This window comes from Ictidomys tridecemlineatus, chromosome X (genome assembly GCF_052094955.1).
Source record: "Ictidomys tridecemlineatus isolate mIctTri1 chromosome X, mIctTri1.hap1, whole genome shotgun sequence".
Taxonomy (NCBI): Eukaryota; Metazoa; Chordata; class Mammalia; order Rodentia; family Sciuridae; genus Ictidomys; species Ictidomys tridecemlineatus.
In genome coordinates, this window is record NC_135493.1 from 587,685 (window position 1) to 606,165 (window position 18,481).

At 38.2% G+C, this 18,481-nt stretch overlaps 1 protein-coding gene across 1 annotated transcript in view; it reads left to right on the plus strand.

The window, feature by feature from the left end:
* The first annotated feature begins 516 nt into the window (after nt 1-516).
* Nucleotides 517-18,481, plus strand: part of Clic2 (chloride intracellular channel 2) — a 36,206-nt gene continuing 18,241 nt past the window's right edge. Inside the window, exons 1-3 of the mRNA XM_005342019.5 lie at nt 517-2,244; nt 18,018-18,127; nt 18,250-18,375. Of these exons, the coding sequence (XP_005342076.1) occupies nt 2,188-2,244; nt 18,018-18,127; nt 18,250-18,375 (293 nt within the window). The 5' untranslated portion in view covers nt 517-2,187. The remainder of the gene's footprint in view (nt 2,245-18,017; nt 18,128-18,249; nt 18,376-18,481) is intronic.

Sequence of the window (18,481 nt, forward strand, 5' to 3'; positions counted from 1 at the left end):
TGAGAAGAATAAGAACATAGACACAAAAGGCCACTTATTCTATGATTCCTGTCATGTGAAATGACTGTAATAGGTAAATCCATAGAGACAAAGTAGCTTAGGAGTTGCCTGGTTCTGCTGGTAGTCACAGGATGGCTTACAAGTTCGAAAATGAGATATCATTCAGTTGATGGAAATGTCTAAAGTCAGATTTTAATGATGGCTACACCTCTTGATAAGTTTGCTAAGAATCCTTGAAGTGTACAGTCAAAACAGGCCAATTTTATGGTATGTAAAAGATATCTCAGAAAAAATTGAGCCGGGGGCGGTGGCGTCCGCCTCTAATCCCAGCGGCTTGGGAGGCTGACTAGGAGCATCTTGAGTTCAAAGCCAGCCTCAGCAAAGATGAGGCCCTAAGCAACTCAGTGAGACCCTGACTCTTAATAAAATACAAAATAGAGCTGGGGATGTGGCTCAGTGGTCAAGAGCCCCTGAGTTCAATCCCTGGTACTAAAAGGGAAAAAAGGAAGAAAAAAAAAAAAACAACTAAGAACATCCTAGGAAGCAAAGAAAAAAAACATATCATCTCTTTGATGATTTGTGAGAGACCATGCAGAGCTCCTTAGGCTACCGTCTGTTGTGGCACTGCTGACTGTGACTGGGTAAGTGGTTTTCTTCTGAGGTCTGAGAGTGAAGCAGTGATTTTGTATTTTAAAATTTAAAACTTTACAAATAATATTGCTGGTTTGAAATTTGGAGTAGTGGGGTGGGGAAACAGATTTGAAAAATATTCAGCATGTGGAAGTGACAAGATTTTATACTGATTACATATAGACAGTGGAGGTGAATGAAGATGCCTAATACTGAGTATGCTTGAAGTTGCATTCCTGGCACAGAGCAGACATTTGTTGATTGTCTTTGGAGTAAACAAATAGGGTGTGATGAACAGGGTAAAAATAGATGAGCAGAATAAAAAAACATAGCTAAACAAAGCAGTCACCCGTTCTTGCCAAATGGCCAGTCCTAAACTCACCCTGAAGGCTGGTCAACAGATGTCCTGCACGATTTCCATCAGACCGTTTGAGAAATTATCAGGCCTCTCCCTCACCCAGAAAAACATTCACTATATATCAGGTCCTCCTTGCTAGAACTTGCAGGTGTGGCACAGGCTGAGCTTCCCCAAGAGTCTTATCCTACAAATTTATGTGTGGCGCAATGGCAGGTTCATGCCCAGACCATATGAGCTTGAGGGACATTTGGCCTTGTAGACAGAGGGTCACAGCGGTAGCCAGTCAGTTGATCTGTTTGGTTTGGCTCCAAGCATCCACCAAAGAGTTTATTAACTCACCAACCCCCAGCTTTGGCAGATAGAAAATACAGCTGTCAGAAACATCTTAAACATGGAGTGATTGGTTTGGATATTTTACTGCCTTCTCAGAGTTGACAAGCACAAATGCAGAAATACTCATCACTCTTGGTACATACACCAAAACAAGGAAGTGATTGGTGTCAGTTCACACTGCCAAGAAATGAAGAAATGGGAGGGGCATACTAAAGAAGCCCCCAGAATCTACCACTCCAGTGTGCATTCACAGAAGAGAAGTGAAATTTGCAAGCCAGAACTGAAATCTGGCTGTGTGGCCAAAGAATTATGGGTGTATACATTTGATGAAGTACAGTTTTTTTAAAACCCTGTTTTAGTTGGTATCATTGGATAAACATCCTTTTCAATGATAAAAATTCAAGTCATTTCTGGCCCTTTTCCTGGAAAAGCTGTGAGGTTACAGGAACAGCCATAAGAGGCCCTTTTCTGGGCATGGAGCCCAGAACTCTAAAAAACATCTGGCTGGCTTGATACACAGAAGCCAGCTCTGCATGCATGTATTTGTGTGTATGTGTTTCTCTTGTGCTGACTCATGGCATTGAAGCCTTTCTGGAAACACCCCCACACTTCTGGCCATCCACCCCTTGAGCTCCTCCTTGATTCAAATGTTAGATCAAGAAGAAGAAGGAAAACAAGTTGAAGAGCTGCTCTTAGAAATTTCTGTGTTCCACCTCTTTAAGAGGAGAGACTAGTCCCAAGTCTGACTCAGTTCACTGAAAGTAACTCTCTTCTTAAAGCATCTACATTCTTCTAGCCTTTGGATAAAACTGGAAGAAGAGTGCACTCAAATTTTTGGTTCTGAAAACTGGAAGTAAAACAGAAAGATGGCAAGCCTGAGGACCAACACTCAAACAGACCCTGAAATTGAGCTTTTTGTGAAGGTAAGTTTTTTAGCTATAATAACAGCATACAGAATGTATTATTGACATAGTGCCTAAGCTTCTAAAAACAAGCTCAATATTTGGGCTAGAGATGGAAAACAACTTTGTAATTTTTTCCTACTCTTAGTTTTAGAAGAATGCCTGGATATTTGGCTGTTCTTATATGACAACCAAAAATAGATCTTATCTTAAAAACAGAAGATGATATGGTGGAAAGAGCACTAGACTAGTTGGTAGTCAGAGTAACTAAATTCTATTTTCAGCAGCTTCCTATGTAATCTTCAGAAAAATATCTCTTCCTGAAGACCTTTTTTTCCTACATCTATATGATGAAGGAACCTGACAAAATGATCCTGAAGGGCTTTCCAGCTCTCAGTATCTGGATTTTATGAGATAGGTTTTGGAAGGTTCAAATGAGTGGAAGAAAGGACCAAGAATGACTTGAGAACTCAATTTCCACACAACCCAGAGAAAACTTTCTAAAATTCTTTCACAATGGGAAAACATCATAGCAGAGTCACATAGACACTGTGGAAGAAAAAAGACAGTAGTCTGTGTGCCTGTTATGTGAAGAGCATGAGGAGGGTTCATTTTAGAATCCTGTACTTCCTCTTTTTGGTCAGCCTTGGAGGTTTTGAAAAATATGTCTTAACTTTTCTTAAAATTACTTTGGAAAACCCCTAAAGCAGGAAAAAGAAACATGCATTTCCAAATTATTCATCAAGCAAAAACATTTTTATATGGGTTATTCCAAGTAGAAATGAAATATTTTCCTAAATCTTTGAGTACATTAACTGTTTAGTTTTACAATTTGTTTTTATTGAGTATTGGGAGTATTCAGAGTAATAATAATATAATAATAACAACAACTTGGTCCTTTTCTAAATACTTCCAAATATTTTATGTATGTTACCTCATTTATCCTAAAATCAAGTTAGGAGGTAGGTTGCTATTAATAGTAGTAATTATACAGTACCATCAGTAAGTAGTAATAATAGTAGTTACTACTTTATTAAAAGTTTTGTTATTACAATGTTGTAATAATATTGTACCTCCCATTGTAAGTATAGTAAAACATTGAATTTTAAGTAACTTGTTTCTAAAACTATACACCCAGTTTATGACTTTAAAAAGACATAAAATAAGGTATACTTATCAGATGTTAAGTTAAACACCTGTTGGCCAAAGTAGTTTTTTAAAAAGTATTTGAGGTTATTTCTCAATTGATCACATATACAATAAGGATATTATCAACCTGTCTTTTCAAAGACCAGTGAATTCCTACACAGCAAAGTCATATAAATAAGTTTTTGCTGGGCTATGGGGCATAAGAGTTACTTTTTGTATCTCTGCATTGTAGCAAAACATGTGACTATTCAGGCAGTTAGGATAAAAATTAGCCTTGGTTTTCCAACTAGCCTTTTACATCTACCAATTCCAAATAAGAGGTAATGTTTCTTCATAGGGCAACTAAATTGTTCCTTTAGTCTAACCTGTTTATTCAATTAAGTCATATTTCTCAAATCAGCTGTTGGCATTGATCTGCATTTAATCCTCATAGACTTCCTATATTTGAGTGATAATCTGGAGAGGAGAGGTTAGCAAATCATACACTGGATGTGTAAATGTTTCATTAAATAACAACGACTTACATTTAAACTAACTTATAATTTATTGAGTACTTTCTGTATGGGAAGCAATATGCTAAGTGCTTTATTACTAACCCCATTTTATGGATACATAAATGTACAGAAATTCAAGCAATATATAGTAACTTTGTCCAAGGTCACCTAACTAGTGAATAAAAGAGTTAGAATTCTAACCCTTTAAAATAGTATGTATGATCTTATTCAGTTATTTTCAATTATGTGAATACTTTAGTTAAAAACTTCCAGAATTTCATCAAATGGAATTCTTTAGGTGTCATTTATCTAATGGCATTGAAACATATTACAGATTTTCTGGAAGAAATTTGAGTTACATGTGGTCCAGGTTTTTTGTTTTGCTTTGCTTGAAGATGTGGGTCCTCAGATCTTGTACATATAAGAATATACCACAGTGAATCTAAATATTGTGTATACCCACAAGATTGGGATCCTAATTAGAATAAGATATGCATACTCATGTTTGTATAAATATGTTGGAATAGTCTCTGTTGTCATGTATAAAATGAACAAATAAAAAATTTTTTAAAGATCTCTAGAAATTTCATAGAAAATGCTGAGAGGGGACATAAGAATCAAGAAGGGAAAAATGCTAAATTTTAAAAATATTGTTCAATATTTATCAATGGTAAAAATTAAATGAATCTATGATTTCCAACGCAGCTACCTCTGGCTATGGTTTTAAAAACTCTACCATGACTTCTTCCCCATACTGCTGATGGGATTCTTAGAAGAGATTAAGACTTTCCTGTCACAATTAAGAATCTATATCATACAATGTTTATATTCCATGTAGTCAATGAAAACTTTGTCCTTCAACTCTGAATGATATGTACAAGCTTTATATCCAGACACTAAGAACAGTGAATTTTATAATCCATATTTTATTTTCTCTAAATGCATAGCCCATCATGTTGGTTTGTTGTCCATTGTTAAATGAATGTTTGCACTCTCTACCAAACACTCTAAAATTAGGGTTTTGTGATCTATACAGAAAATTGTGGAATGAAATCTTTGGGTAAAGATTGTGAATGTAATTCTTTTGTCAAAAACATTGTTTAATGTGTTTAAAAAACAAGGAAGAGATTATACTCTTCCCTGAATATTCAGACCATTTTCAAACTCTCTTAAAACTATTATAAAAATTGATTGAATTAAAAATCCAAGAAAACTATTAGTCAGGAGAAAGCAGTGTTTAATAGTGTGGGTTCTAGAGGTGACAGTCCTGGGTTTGCTGAGTGAGAAGAATATGTTATCAGCTCTTGACTAGATAAGTGTACTGAAGAAAGTCAGTCTCTGAGACTCACCATCCTCACTGCTAAAAGAAGAGTAATGACACAATCCACCTTGAAGGATCATCCTCATGAAAATTAAATACAACAATGATGAAAATCACAGTAGTCAGTTACATAGTAAATGTCAATAAATGTTGGCTATTGTTGCTATTATTATTTTTCAAGTTTAGAAACTTAGGTCACAAACACAGATAAATAGTTGTTTTACAGAGGTTCACATGCTGTCTTGGAGCTAAAGACGTTTAAAGAGGTAAGTACTTGGTCAGTTAAACTAGGGAATTATTATCTTCAAATTTTATGCGATGGCACTTTAAATCAGGATAACATAAACAACAACAAAAAAAAAAACTTGAGTTTTCCTGTGAAACTTTGTTGCATTTCACCCCACACATCAGTGTTTTGACTGTCCTTTTGCTAAAGGAGAGCCACCCTTCCTGCCATATCTAATATCAGACTTTATTCCTCTTCCTGCCTCCCACCCTTAATCATGTTTCCACTCACTAAGCCAAATTCTGATTGTATCCTTTCTCTAACTTTTGTTAAAAAAGAAATCTCTTTTATGGTTGCCTCTTCCCATATCTGTTCACTCCCTGACATCAGAGTGAATCACAATAAATATCAATTCCTCAGTCATGCCTGCTGCTGAGGAAAAGGAAAATTTGCCAAAACCCCGAAATTATCCCCAGGGTTCATGGGACCTTAATATTTCTACAAATAACAGATCAAAGAATCTTTAAGACAAAGTGACTTTTATATTCTTCTACAGGCTACACACTAGTAGCTAAGCAAGACAAAACAGAAAAAAAATGGGTCTAACAGATAAGAGATTCCGATAACCAGAAGTTCAAGATCAGGTTACAAACATGATCAGATTTAGGTGAGGGCTATCTTTCTGGTTTGTAAATGGTCATCTTCTAAGTGTGTCCTCACATGATAGAGAGCAACTTTCATCTCTTCTTAATAAGGACACTAATCGCAACATTAAGTCCCAACCCTCAGAACTCAACTAACTGTAATCACCTCCATCTCCAAATAATGATCACATTAGGGGTTAAAGCTTCAACATATTGATTTGAAGGCAGGACACAGTACAATCCATAGCAGATGGCAGTGCCATTCAGAGACTTAGAAGCCCTAAAGAAAGAGTAGGTTTCGGTATGGAGTAAAGAAAATGGATTGAAACTCAGATATGTTGAAACTGGAGTGTCTCAAAAACCTAGGTCTCTCATGAGAAGACTACATCAGCTGTAGCCCTCTGAAATGGCTTACATTTGTTCCTCATTCCTCTTACTTTTGCCCTTGAGGTATCCCCGTTTCTGTTTCCAGATAATATACAGAGAAATCTCTAGAGTCTCAAAACATCAAACTAACCACCCACTGTCCCTCATAATTTGTAGTTTTTCAATCTCCAGATCACTCTCCCTTATTTCCTGAACATCATTGTCACTCTTTCCAATACTGCTTCTATCATAATTATTGGTGATTTTGATATCTATCCAGATAAAACAACACTGACTTCTCAGATCCTTGACTTCATCATCTCTCAGTCCTTTCCCATGGTCATACCATTACCTTTGTCATTGCAATGTGTGCAATCCCCAAATAACATCATTATTTGATTTTTTGTTCTGTTCCTTTTCAGCTTTGCTATTTTAACATAGTTTATCAAATTGTAATTTACATAAGATAAAATGCACTCATTTTAAGTTTACAATTCAATGAATTTAACATATATGTACATATATACATGTAACCACTATTCCAATCAAAATATAGAACATTGTCATCACCTCAGAAAGTTCTTTTTAAGCTTTTTGCAGTCAGTCCTTCTCATCCCACTCCATAATGCCACCCACCTACAATCAACCACTGATCTGCTTTCTATCAAGATAGATTGGCTTGCCATGTTTTACAATTTTTCTATAGGTGGAATCATATAGTAGTATGTATTCTTCCTGCATGGCTTCTTTGACTTAGCATAATAATTTTGGGATTCTCCCATGTTTTGTGCATCAGTAGCTCATTCCATTTTATTGCTAAAGTATTCTATTGTATGTATTTGCCATCATTTTTTCATCCATTCACACATTGAAGAACATTTGTATTATTGCCAGGTTTGGGATATTGTGAATAAAGTTGCTATAAAGGTTCATGTACTAGTCATTCTATACATATATGCTTTTATTTCTATTCAGTTAATACCTAGAATTGGAATTGCTGGGTCATACAATAGACGTGTTTAACTTTGACAAATGTTTATAAAGCAGTTAGACCATTTTATACTCCAAACAGCAGTATATGAGAATTCTGGTTGCTCCGTATCCCTGCAAAAACTTAGTATGATCAATCTTTTCCATTTTTGTTATTCTAATGTGTTCATAGTGGTGATTTTAATTTACATTTCCCTCATGAACTAGTGATGTTAAAAATCTTTTTGTGTCTTTATTTATTATCTGTGTATATTCCTTTGTAAAGTGTCTAAATCTCTTGCCCATTTTTAAAGTCAAGTAGTTTGTTATTGAGTGTTATGAGTTTTTCATTCATATTTTATTTCAATACAAAATGTTTTTCATTGTTAGGAAATGTTCATTTTCCTAACAATTCCTTTGAAGATTTTATCTTTGATGTATTATTAAATTTTGTCTTCTCTCACTCACTCGCTGAATCACAGTCACATTGACCTTCTTTCAGTTCCTTATACATGTCATATGCAAGACTACTGCAAGACCTTTGCATATGCTATTTCCTCTGTTTAAAATGCCTTCTCCATGACTATTTACATAGTTAATTCATTTTTAAAAAGTATTTTTAGTTGTAGATGGACACAATACCTTTATTTTATTTATTTTTATGTGGTGCTGAGAATTGAACCCAGTGCCTCACATGTTCTAGGCAAGTGCTCTACCATTGAGCCACAACCCCAGCCCCTATGTAGTTAATTCTTATTCCTCCTTTTTTAAATTTATTTTTTAGTTTTAGGTGGATACAGTATCTTTATTTTATTTTTATGTGGCTACCCAGGGCCTCACACATGCTAGGTGAGTGTTCTACCACTTGAGCCACAACCCCAGCCCTCTTATTCCTCCTTTTAACTCAATTTAAATGCCACTTCCTCAATAATGACCTTCCTTAATGGATTTCACATAGTTTTCTCTGGGTTACTCTGTTACACACTCATAAAATGCACTTCTTTATTTCACAGAACTTATCTCTATTTAAAACTGAGAGTTAATTTGGGGGAATATTTTCATTTTAATATCTAGTTCATATATATATATATATATATATATATATACACACACACACACACACACACACATTATATATACACATAGTCTAGTATATGTTAAATATAATTATTTGTTAAGTGAGTACATATTGGGTAACTAAATGAATAGTCGAATGAATGAGAGTGAATAAAAGTTCTACAGATTTAACTCAATATGTACAAAATTTTAAAGCAGAAAAATGGTTGCTACTTCAATCCATTGGATAAAATGGTGGGTTTTTTAATTGAATGGTATGAGGAAACTATTAACTATTTGTAAAAAAATTAAAAATACTAAAGTAGGATTCCCAATACACCTCTCAATCCAAAATACATTACAAATAGATGAAATAAATGTAAAAAAATGAAACCATAAAAATACTAGAAGAAAACATGACAGAAGCTCTTTTTTGTTGTTGTTTGTTTGTACCAGGGATTGAATTAAGGAGCACTGAACCACATTCCCAGCCCTATTTTGTATTTTATTTAGAGACAGGGTCTCACTGAGTAGCTTAGGGCCTCACTTTTGCTGAAGCTAGCTTCGAACTTGTGATCCTTCCGTCTCAGGCTTCTGAGCCACTGGTATCACAAGCATACACCACCTTGCCCGTGACAGAAGCTCTTTATAGTAAAATACAATAAGAAATAAATAGGTGGGTTTTTGTTTTGTTTTGTTTTTAAGAGTGAAAAGTAGAGGCTTTATTAAAGGACAGTAGAAAAGACTTCTCCCAGAGGAAGAATGGGACCCAAGAGGTGGAATCTGTGGAAGTGCAGTTGTTTCCCCTTTTTATAGTTCTTTCAGTGATGGAATGTAGGTGGGCAGGCCCGAAGGGTGGGGCACAGGTGGGGCAAAGAAGTAATCTTCATTAACATTTCTTTGGGATGGACTCTGGGCCTTGGGCTTTTCCCAGACTTCATTAACATTCCAAGAGTTGTTCTGCTTTTCCCTGAGTCATTCTCAGCATGGCCTCCATTTTAGACCTCACTCTACATTAGACCCGATTTACCTAACTACACTGACTACCTAAATTTAAATCTGACTTCACTAGGACCACACTTGGATAAGCAAAGTGTTGTCTGAAGTCCTCCTGGGGGAAAAAGGTATGTAACACTCATATGAAACCTGTCCTCAGTATCAGATGGAAAAAGTCCTTATACAGGCTTCCTAGCCAAGAGATATCATGGAGCTAGTTTCCCACATAAACTGTGTACACAGAGAATAAATGTTTTCAAACACATTCTGCTTGTGTTATCTGAACAACTTAACCTCCAACGCATTAACTGCCCGCCATGTGTGCTCCATGGAAAAGCACCAAGAGGTTTGTTTCCCTCAAACCCTTTTCAAAAAAATTGTACTCATTTGTGAACACTGATCTTCCATTTGTTTTACATGAGGAGAAAGATCTCCGCAGGAATCTTCTGAATAAAGAATTCTAGTTTAGCAGAGCGCAGGCCGAATGCCTGGATGGTGGGCAGCCTCAGAGCAGTGTCAGCAGCAGCTTCAACCCAAGCTCCCCCTGTAAGGGTAAAATTTCTAAGCTGATTCTAAACTGCAAAATTAAAATGTAAAAGACCCGGGCATCGCAAAGTTCCTCTGCTACACCCAGATTCCTGAGATAGTTAAGACAATGCCCTACTGGCCATTTAGCCTAGGGCCCTGTGCAGTTTGTCACAGGGCCCGAACCAATCATTTGAATGTGTAACCCGCTTAGGAATGACCAATCACCCCCGCCTGACCTGTTCCCGCCAATGAATGTGCTAATCATGTCTCAGAGTTGTTGTTCAATTTTCCCGTGCCTCATGCTGATTTGTTCTGATGTATGCAAAGCCCCCCGCCCTCCCCAAAAAGTGTACTTAAGCTCTGCTTGACCTCTGCTCTGGGCTCTGGGCTTCTCTCCCTTCTTGAGTGAGCACGGAGCCCCAGCGTGCTGGAATGGATCCCCAATAAATCCCCTTTTGCCAATTGCATGGAGCCAGTCTCTTGTGTGGTCTCTTTCTCTGACACTCCGCCGAACCCTTACACCCCAAGCCCTCCTAGAGCCCCTGAGCTGCCCGGAACCCCTGCCCCAGCCCCATCACGATCGGCCAGCCTGGCCCCAACCCTGTTGCCAGGCCCGGCCATGGCCGCTCCTTCCTGGAGCCCCCCGCCCCACGGCCCCGAGCCTTCCTCTTTCCAGGGCGACCCCCCTGCTTCTGCATGCCGCCTGACACCAACCCCATAAATAGGTGTTTGTAATCTTGATATATATACAGACTCTATAGAGGAGAAGAATGATATATATTATGTAAATTTTTTTAACCAGGGATTGAACCCATGGGCATTTACCCAGTGAGCCACATCTTCAGCTCTTTTTATTTTTTGAGACAGGGACTCACTAAGTTGCTTGGAGCCATGCAAAGTTATTGACGCTGGCTTTGAATTTGTGATCCAACTTAGCCTCCTGAGCCACTTGGATTATAAATTTAATTTTTAAATAACATGTTTTTAAAATTACATGTAACATGCATCACAAAAAGTTAATGTCTTTAATATACAATAATTTTCCAACTCAGGGAAAATTTATCCCCTTGATAGAAAAATGGAAAACTGTCATGAACAATTAATCCACAAAAAAGTCAAATGGCCAATGTACAAATGGAAAGATACTTTTCAGGAAGAAAATTTGGCAGGGTATATCAAAATATAAAATGTGTGTACTTCTACCCAGCATTCTTATTGTAAAGATTAACCCTAAAGACACAATCTCAGATGTAGGACAAGTTATATGTTCAAGAATGTATGTTACTAAAGTCTTTAGGAAAATTTTTGTAATATTCTAAATGTCTATCAACAAAATATGGTTATATAAATTCTTGTAATGTAAAAAGTTTATCATTTATTCATCACACTTACAATTTTATATATAATGAGATCTCCTTTTTCTGACTGCTTTTAATCTTAAAAGTAATGAATCATAATTATTGGGGAGTCTCATTTTTCATCTCTGTCAGTGGAGCATATTGCCTTCTGATTACCATGTGTCCTGTGTTTCCTGGGATCATTTTTAGCCTGGCCTCCATTTTAGATTTCACTCGGTATTAGACCCGATTTATCTAACTACACTGACTACCTAACTTTAAATCTGGCTTCATTCCCCCCTCTAATTTGGGAACTCCTTACTGCTGTGAGGAAGGGGGACGAAGAGGATCTCTCTGGCTTCTTCAGGCTGAAAAGGGACGGTGTGGTACAAGCAGTTTGGAGTTCCCCTTAAAAATATCGGGTCTATCGAGTGGTCCATGCTAAAAGTCCAATTGAGAAGTAATAAGCTGGAGGGCCATTCGAGTGATAGGTGGTCTATAAGAGAAACAAGAATTCATTAGTACTGGAAACAGATCGATGCAGCAAAAAAAATGCCACAGCACAGAAATATGCCAATGAGTATAATGGCCAAGACAAAGATTAACAATGCTTTTCACCAGGAAATACCAAGAACCAGGAGCTAAAATACTGTCTCCATGACAAAGTTGCTGAGGACATGGCTTCTATCTGAGCATGTAAATCTTTAAGGATATTTGTCACATTGTCAGAAATGTCAGGGATGTCAACACAACAACTAACATTTAGGGTTACAGATGTCTTTTCCCTTAAGATATAGTCTAATAATTTAATGCCATCTGATCCTGCAAAAATCCTTTTACTGCCCTCTGTGTCTAATAGAGAAATCTTTAATTCTGCTACTCAGGGCTGGATAACCATACTAGCAAACATCAAGCCTACCTGCGTTGGTTAGAAATAAAGGCCTTAGACTAAAACTACTCTAGCAGTCCCTTTGACAGTTATCAGGCATTTCTGTCTAAGAATCTCTTTTGTAGCCTCCAGTCTACTTATTTATGGAAGTTACATTTAACTATTATTATCATTTAAGATGTCCAGGAACAGCTGTGCTTTGGCTTTGACTGTCTTTGCTAAGTGTTTAAGATGAAGCAAGTCAAACTGACTTTTGTTTCTACCTATTGTTAACAGTCAGCTGAGTTACCCTGGGAGTCCTCGGGAACTTCACAGCAGCTTTTCAGTTTTGCTAGTGCCATTTGCGCTAGGATGGGTCCAGGCCTTACTTGACCATACGGCTTCCCTCAGAAGCATCAGGGATGTCTCCCTTTTTTGATGACCCTCCTCTTCACAGCAAATGCACTGATTGGCCTTCTGCCCTCCACTGGTCTCATTAATCTCCCTGATCAGGAGGTTATGTGGCCTAGAGTTGCAGAGCCCTTTGAAAAAGTTCCCTATTCCCTGATTCAGACTGACTCAGAGGGCAAGAGCCAAATTTTTAATTTTAAAACTTAATCTTAAACATCTAGCAAATAAGTCAACAGCCTTATATTAAGGGTACTGAACTTTAATGTCTATCTCTCTATCCTGTAGGTGATAACTCCTTATCTTAAGTTAACCCAGGTTGTGAGTTCTTAAAGCAGTACCTCTTTAAAACATTAACAGGCAATCCTTAGACCATCTAAAAGCAAACTACAAAACAAAGCTAACTAGGATAAAAACATATTTAGTTTATGTAATAGCTACCTTGAATTCTGGCAGAGTTATACATTATAATGCCCTGTTTGAGGTCCTGGCAATCGTGACAAAAACCAACTTTTGGGCACAACCTTAAATGCACTGAAATCTGGTCTATTTTTTTTTATAGTTGCTCCCACATGTAGTGAGATGGGACATAGAGCCTTATCTCAAGTTAGGCGGGGTTCTTCATCAATCTTAAGTACTATTGATCTTTGCTTTTTAGACATCATTTTACAAAGCTTACATAAACTGTTGCTCAAGTTTACATGAACATTAGCTAACACAACATAATATCACATCTAAAACATGAATTAAGGGAAGGCTGAAAGCTTTTAACCTCTTGTAGGAAAGTAGCAAAGTACTTTTGTGTTTTACAATAAAACCTTTACCCAGACTAGGCTCTCATTAACTTAAAAATACATTTAAATTGTGTCTCAGTGTAGAAAGCAACATAGAACTTTATATATCTTACTGATAACAAGTCCAGTTATAGAACACAAATGATATAATTGAATCTCCAACATGTTTTTTCTTTTTAAGCCTAAAATCGCCATACAACTTTAGAACACCAGCTTGATATAATGTCCTTTTGAAGCTTTTACCTTACAGACTTGTATACCTGGAAGATATGAACACATTAGTAACATCACAATTACATTGATGATTTTATGCTAACCAAGTTTGGCTTTTAAAGAAATAACATAGCACAATTCTCTAAAACAACAGCACTTGTTTAACCAGATGTTTAATTTCTTTAAGATTACTTGCTCAAAAACTTACTTATAACCAACTTGCACAGACCTTCTTTATCACTTACTTAAACCCTCTTAATTACATAATCACATAGACTCTCTTATCCAGAAACATATTTTCCCTCTATTAAATCCATACCTAGAACCTTCTAGTTTCTCTTTTCTGTCTGTTAACCTCCTTCTGTTCACATCTTGAAACAATACTTGTAAACTTTTTAATTTAAGCAGATTATTTCACAGACATCAACATTTTATCTGTTTACCCAATTTAAATCGAACCATTTGAATCACGTGAATCAAAGATATTTGGATCCATTTTTAAATTTTTCATGAGTGCTCCTTATCTGTCAATTGTCATATCACTGCAGGATATATGGACATACACACATACAGACATACCGACATGCAACACATAACACAAGTGTAACACAACACAATAGTGAAGGCCTTGTAGCTTTTCGCAGATGAGATCTCCATTGCAATGTTTAAAAAAAAAAACTCCAGTTGATCAAAAATAGAACTTATCAGAAAAAAAATTAACTTGTCTGTAGGAACAAAATCATGAGCTCAAAAAAATATAGAACCTAAGAAAAGGCAAAAGTCCTAGAAAAAAAATTGACGGGCCAGTAATTAGTAAATGCCATACAATTTACTCTTTGGTTTAATCTAGTTTGAGTTCCCATAAAGACACTTTTACTCTTTTTTTTCCCTTGGGCCTCAGATCTGTCTCCTACTGAGTGCTCCAGGCTTCTTCTATTTGCATATCAACTTAAGTCCTGGCTGAGGTCTGGAAGGACCTGGGAAAACCGGAATTCTGGGCAGAAACTTCATGCCTAAGGCATTTTAACCTTAAGTTATATTTCCAGGTTTGGATGTTGAAAATTATGATACAAATTTAAGAAGCAATTTATCCTTTTACACTAGAAAAACTTGCTCACATAAAACTGGAAATAGGATCTCTACCATCAGAAGAAATTTCTTTAGGACCTCTAAGCCACTTTGCTTGTTCTGAAGTTCCTAAAGTAGTATTGAGTTACATTAAATTTGCCCACACACTACCATGTATATATGAAATTAAGCTTTGAGAATTTCTAAGACTGTTGTTATTTAATTATCTAATGTCATTTTAATAATCCAGACCAACATTTTAATTTAACACTTTTTTTTTCCTGAATCTTACACACTGAGGGGAACAGATATCATATCATAATTTACTATTTTTATCCCAGTTAATGCACTGGTACACCTTAGTGAAATCTTTTCAGGCTACCCAGTTCAAAATTGAAACATTAATTTTTTATCCCAAGTATTTAAGTTTTCTAGCATGAACTATCTGAAATCAAACTAAACAATTGCTTAAACCCAACTTTTAACTGCAAGATAGTGCAATGCTCTAGAAACCCATTCAGATACCAGATTGTTACAATTAAAAAATTAATTTTGTTAGACACACATGTAACCTAGATTATCTTTAAGAAACAATCAGACAACCAGATAAGAATATATCTCTCCAGGTTTTGAACTTTCATTTAATTATGACTCCCATCAGTGGCAGCATAGACTTTCCCATGAGTGGATCAGATGTTTTCATGTAGGGCAACTATAGGTGTAAAATCAAGGGTCTCAGTGTGACTGGCTTTACTGCATTCAGTGTCCCTTTTTTTTAAGTAAACAGAGGTGGTGTAGATAAGAACTGAGGACACTCCCCAGAGCTAAATGGCTCTGGCAGCTGCTGGGAGTCCCTTAATCTTATCGTTCACCCACAGGATCAGCTCCTCCAGTTTGGTTTGACCTTAGGCACTAGGCATTTTTTTTTCCTAACTTTTTAGTAGCCAGCTCCCAAAAAGCTCATCCTCTGCTTGCAGTTGTTTCGAGTGCTAGGCTTCCCCAAGAAAACAGAGTGGGGACACCTTAAAACTCCCCTCGGGAGTGTTAAAATTTGTGACTGAAAATTTGGTTCCCATCTCTAAAGCCAATTAACACCAATTTAATAATGAGGACAGGGCTTTGAGAAAAGTCAAAGCGAGATGTCAAAGTTGTTAAATCCCCAGCAGGCATCTCTATTTGCACTCAAGCTGGTTATGGGAGGGAAAGAAAACATTGCTTCCCTAGTCTCAGTATTTAGCCTTAGACGGAATTTATCACCCGCCTTGGGCTGCATTTTCAAACAGCCCAACTCCAGGAAGACCCGTTTGCTTCCTCGGCCCCGTGATCACTGCGGCCGGGGAGGGCTGTAACACTCGGGGGATTTGGGGACCTGGTCCCTTCTACCCCCACGAGGGAGGGAGAGGGCCGGGTGCCCCTGAGCTGCTTTTTTTTTTTTTTTTTTTGCTCCCTGTGGATAGGGGGCAGGGCAATCCCCTGCCGACTCCATCTCCGACTCCGCCCCACTGTGGTGGAAATTCGCCTGGTGGCAGCCAGTTGCCGGCAGAGGAGGGGGAGGAGGGGTGGTCCCCTGCCGACCTCACCCCCGATTCTGTCCGCCCGTCCCCCCATGCCTGCTGGAGCAACCCCCCCCCGGGGGAGGGGAGATGGCCAGGGGGCGGAGAGGACAGGTGGGTGGAGGGGCTGGGAGGAACAGGGACAGGACAGATCCGCCCTACCGCCGGGTGGAATCCTCCCAGTGGACTGCGTGGTCCCCACCCATGCAGGAAGAGATTCCCAGAGGTCCTGAAAGGTTAGAAGCCATGATCTGGATGACCATTCGACCCTGGCTGAGAGACAATATCTCTGACTTTGCAGATTAGAGAGAGAGATGGAGTGACTCTCCTGGGAACCATTCAACTCCGAAGGTGGGCCACTCTGAAGCGCAGAGAGACAACACAAACGTGATGCAAACACGGACACACAGTAAACGTTTAACACAAATTTAGAAGCAGAAATTAAAGACAGTCGACTTAACCAGAGGAAAAAAGCCAGACGGGTTGGCAGCAAAACACACTGACGAGGGTTTGTTCGCCCCTCTACCTGATGGGGGGCACCTCCGTCCCCCCGAGTCCCCCAAAGCGTCCCTTGGGGGGTGGTCTGTGGCTCCTGGACACGTCTGTCCGCCACTGCCAGGGGGAGCTTTAAGCTCTCCACTGACAGCCACACACACACTGCCAACCCAACCTAAGGCTCTGAGAGCTTACGCCCTCTGGGAGCTTACGCCCGCCATTGAGCCAGAGTCCGAACCCGAGCGATCGCAAAAGAGTGATCGCAAAAGACAGATGCTCTCTGGGAGCTTACACTCTGCACTGAGCAAGAAATCAAACCCGAGCGATCGCGAAGGAAAAACAAGGAGGAGGAAGTGAGGAGAGAGAGAGAGAGAGAGAGAGAGAGAGAGAGAGAGAGAGAGAGAGACGCCTTACTTACCCCCTGAAGCAGTCTGTTGTTAGGGTCTCCCTGTCCAGTGATGCGCAGTTCCCGGCCAACGCACCAAATGTAAGGGTTCGGCGGAGCGTCGGAGAAAGAGACCACACAAGAGACTGGCTCCATGCAATTGGCAAAAGGGGATTTATTGGGGATCCATTCCAGCACGCTGGGGCTCCGTGCTCACTCAAGAAGGGAGAGAAGCCCAGAGCCCAGAGCAGAGGTCAAGCAGAGCTTAAGTACACTTTTTGGGGAGGGCAGGGGGCTTTGCATACATCAGAACAAATCAGCATGAGGCGTGGGAAAATTGAACAACAACTCTGAGACATGATTAGCACATTCATTGGCGGGAACAGGTCAGGCGGGGGTGATTGGTCATTCCTAAGCGGGTTACACATTCAAATGATTGGTTCGGGCCCTGTGACAAACTGCACAGGGCCCTAGGCTAAATGGCCAGTAGGGCATTGTCTTAACTATCTCAGGAATCTGGGTGTAGCAGAGGAACTTTGCGATGCCCGGGTCTTTTACATTTTAATTTTGCAGTTTAGAATCAGCTTAGAAATTTTACCCTTACAGGACAAGTTATATGTTCAAGAATGTATGTTACTAAAGTCTTTAGGAAAATTTTTGTAATATTCTAAATGTCTATCAACAAAATATGGTTATATAAATTCTTGTAATATAAAAAGTTAATCATTTATTCATCACACTTACAATTTTATATATAATGAGATTATTTATTCATTATCTCTCTTAGCTCACAGATAGTAGAATCCATGATGTTAAAGAATTCTAACTTTTTTTCAGCAACTAGTTCATTTACCAGTAGCCACTCAATACATACTTGTTGAACAAACAAATGAATGAACTGAGGCTTTTTTAAAATCTTAATAGGCTGGAAGTGATGGGGAGAGTATTGGAAACTGTCCATTTTGCCAACGCCTCTTCATGATTCTCTGGCTTAAAGGAGTTAAATTTAATGTGACTACTGTTGATATGACCAGGTAAGAGAAATCAGGACATGTTAAATTCTGGAGATTGAAATTGGTAGACACTTGTGTAATTGTGTTTTTATAATGTGTACTTTATATAGAGACCTAACTCTACTTATTTTAAATAATCACAGAAAGCCTGAAGAGTTGAAGGACTTAGCCCCAGGTACCAATCCTCCCTTCTTGATATATAACAAGGAGTTGAAAACGGACTTTATTAAAATCGAAGAGTTTCTAGAGCAAACATTGGCTCCTCCAAGGTACAACATTTTATAGGATATTGTTATATTATTATATAATCCATAATCTATTCAATTGGCATATCTATTATGAGGATTATTGCTAATTTAAAAGTGCTTTGGGATT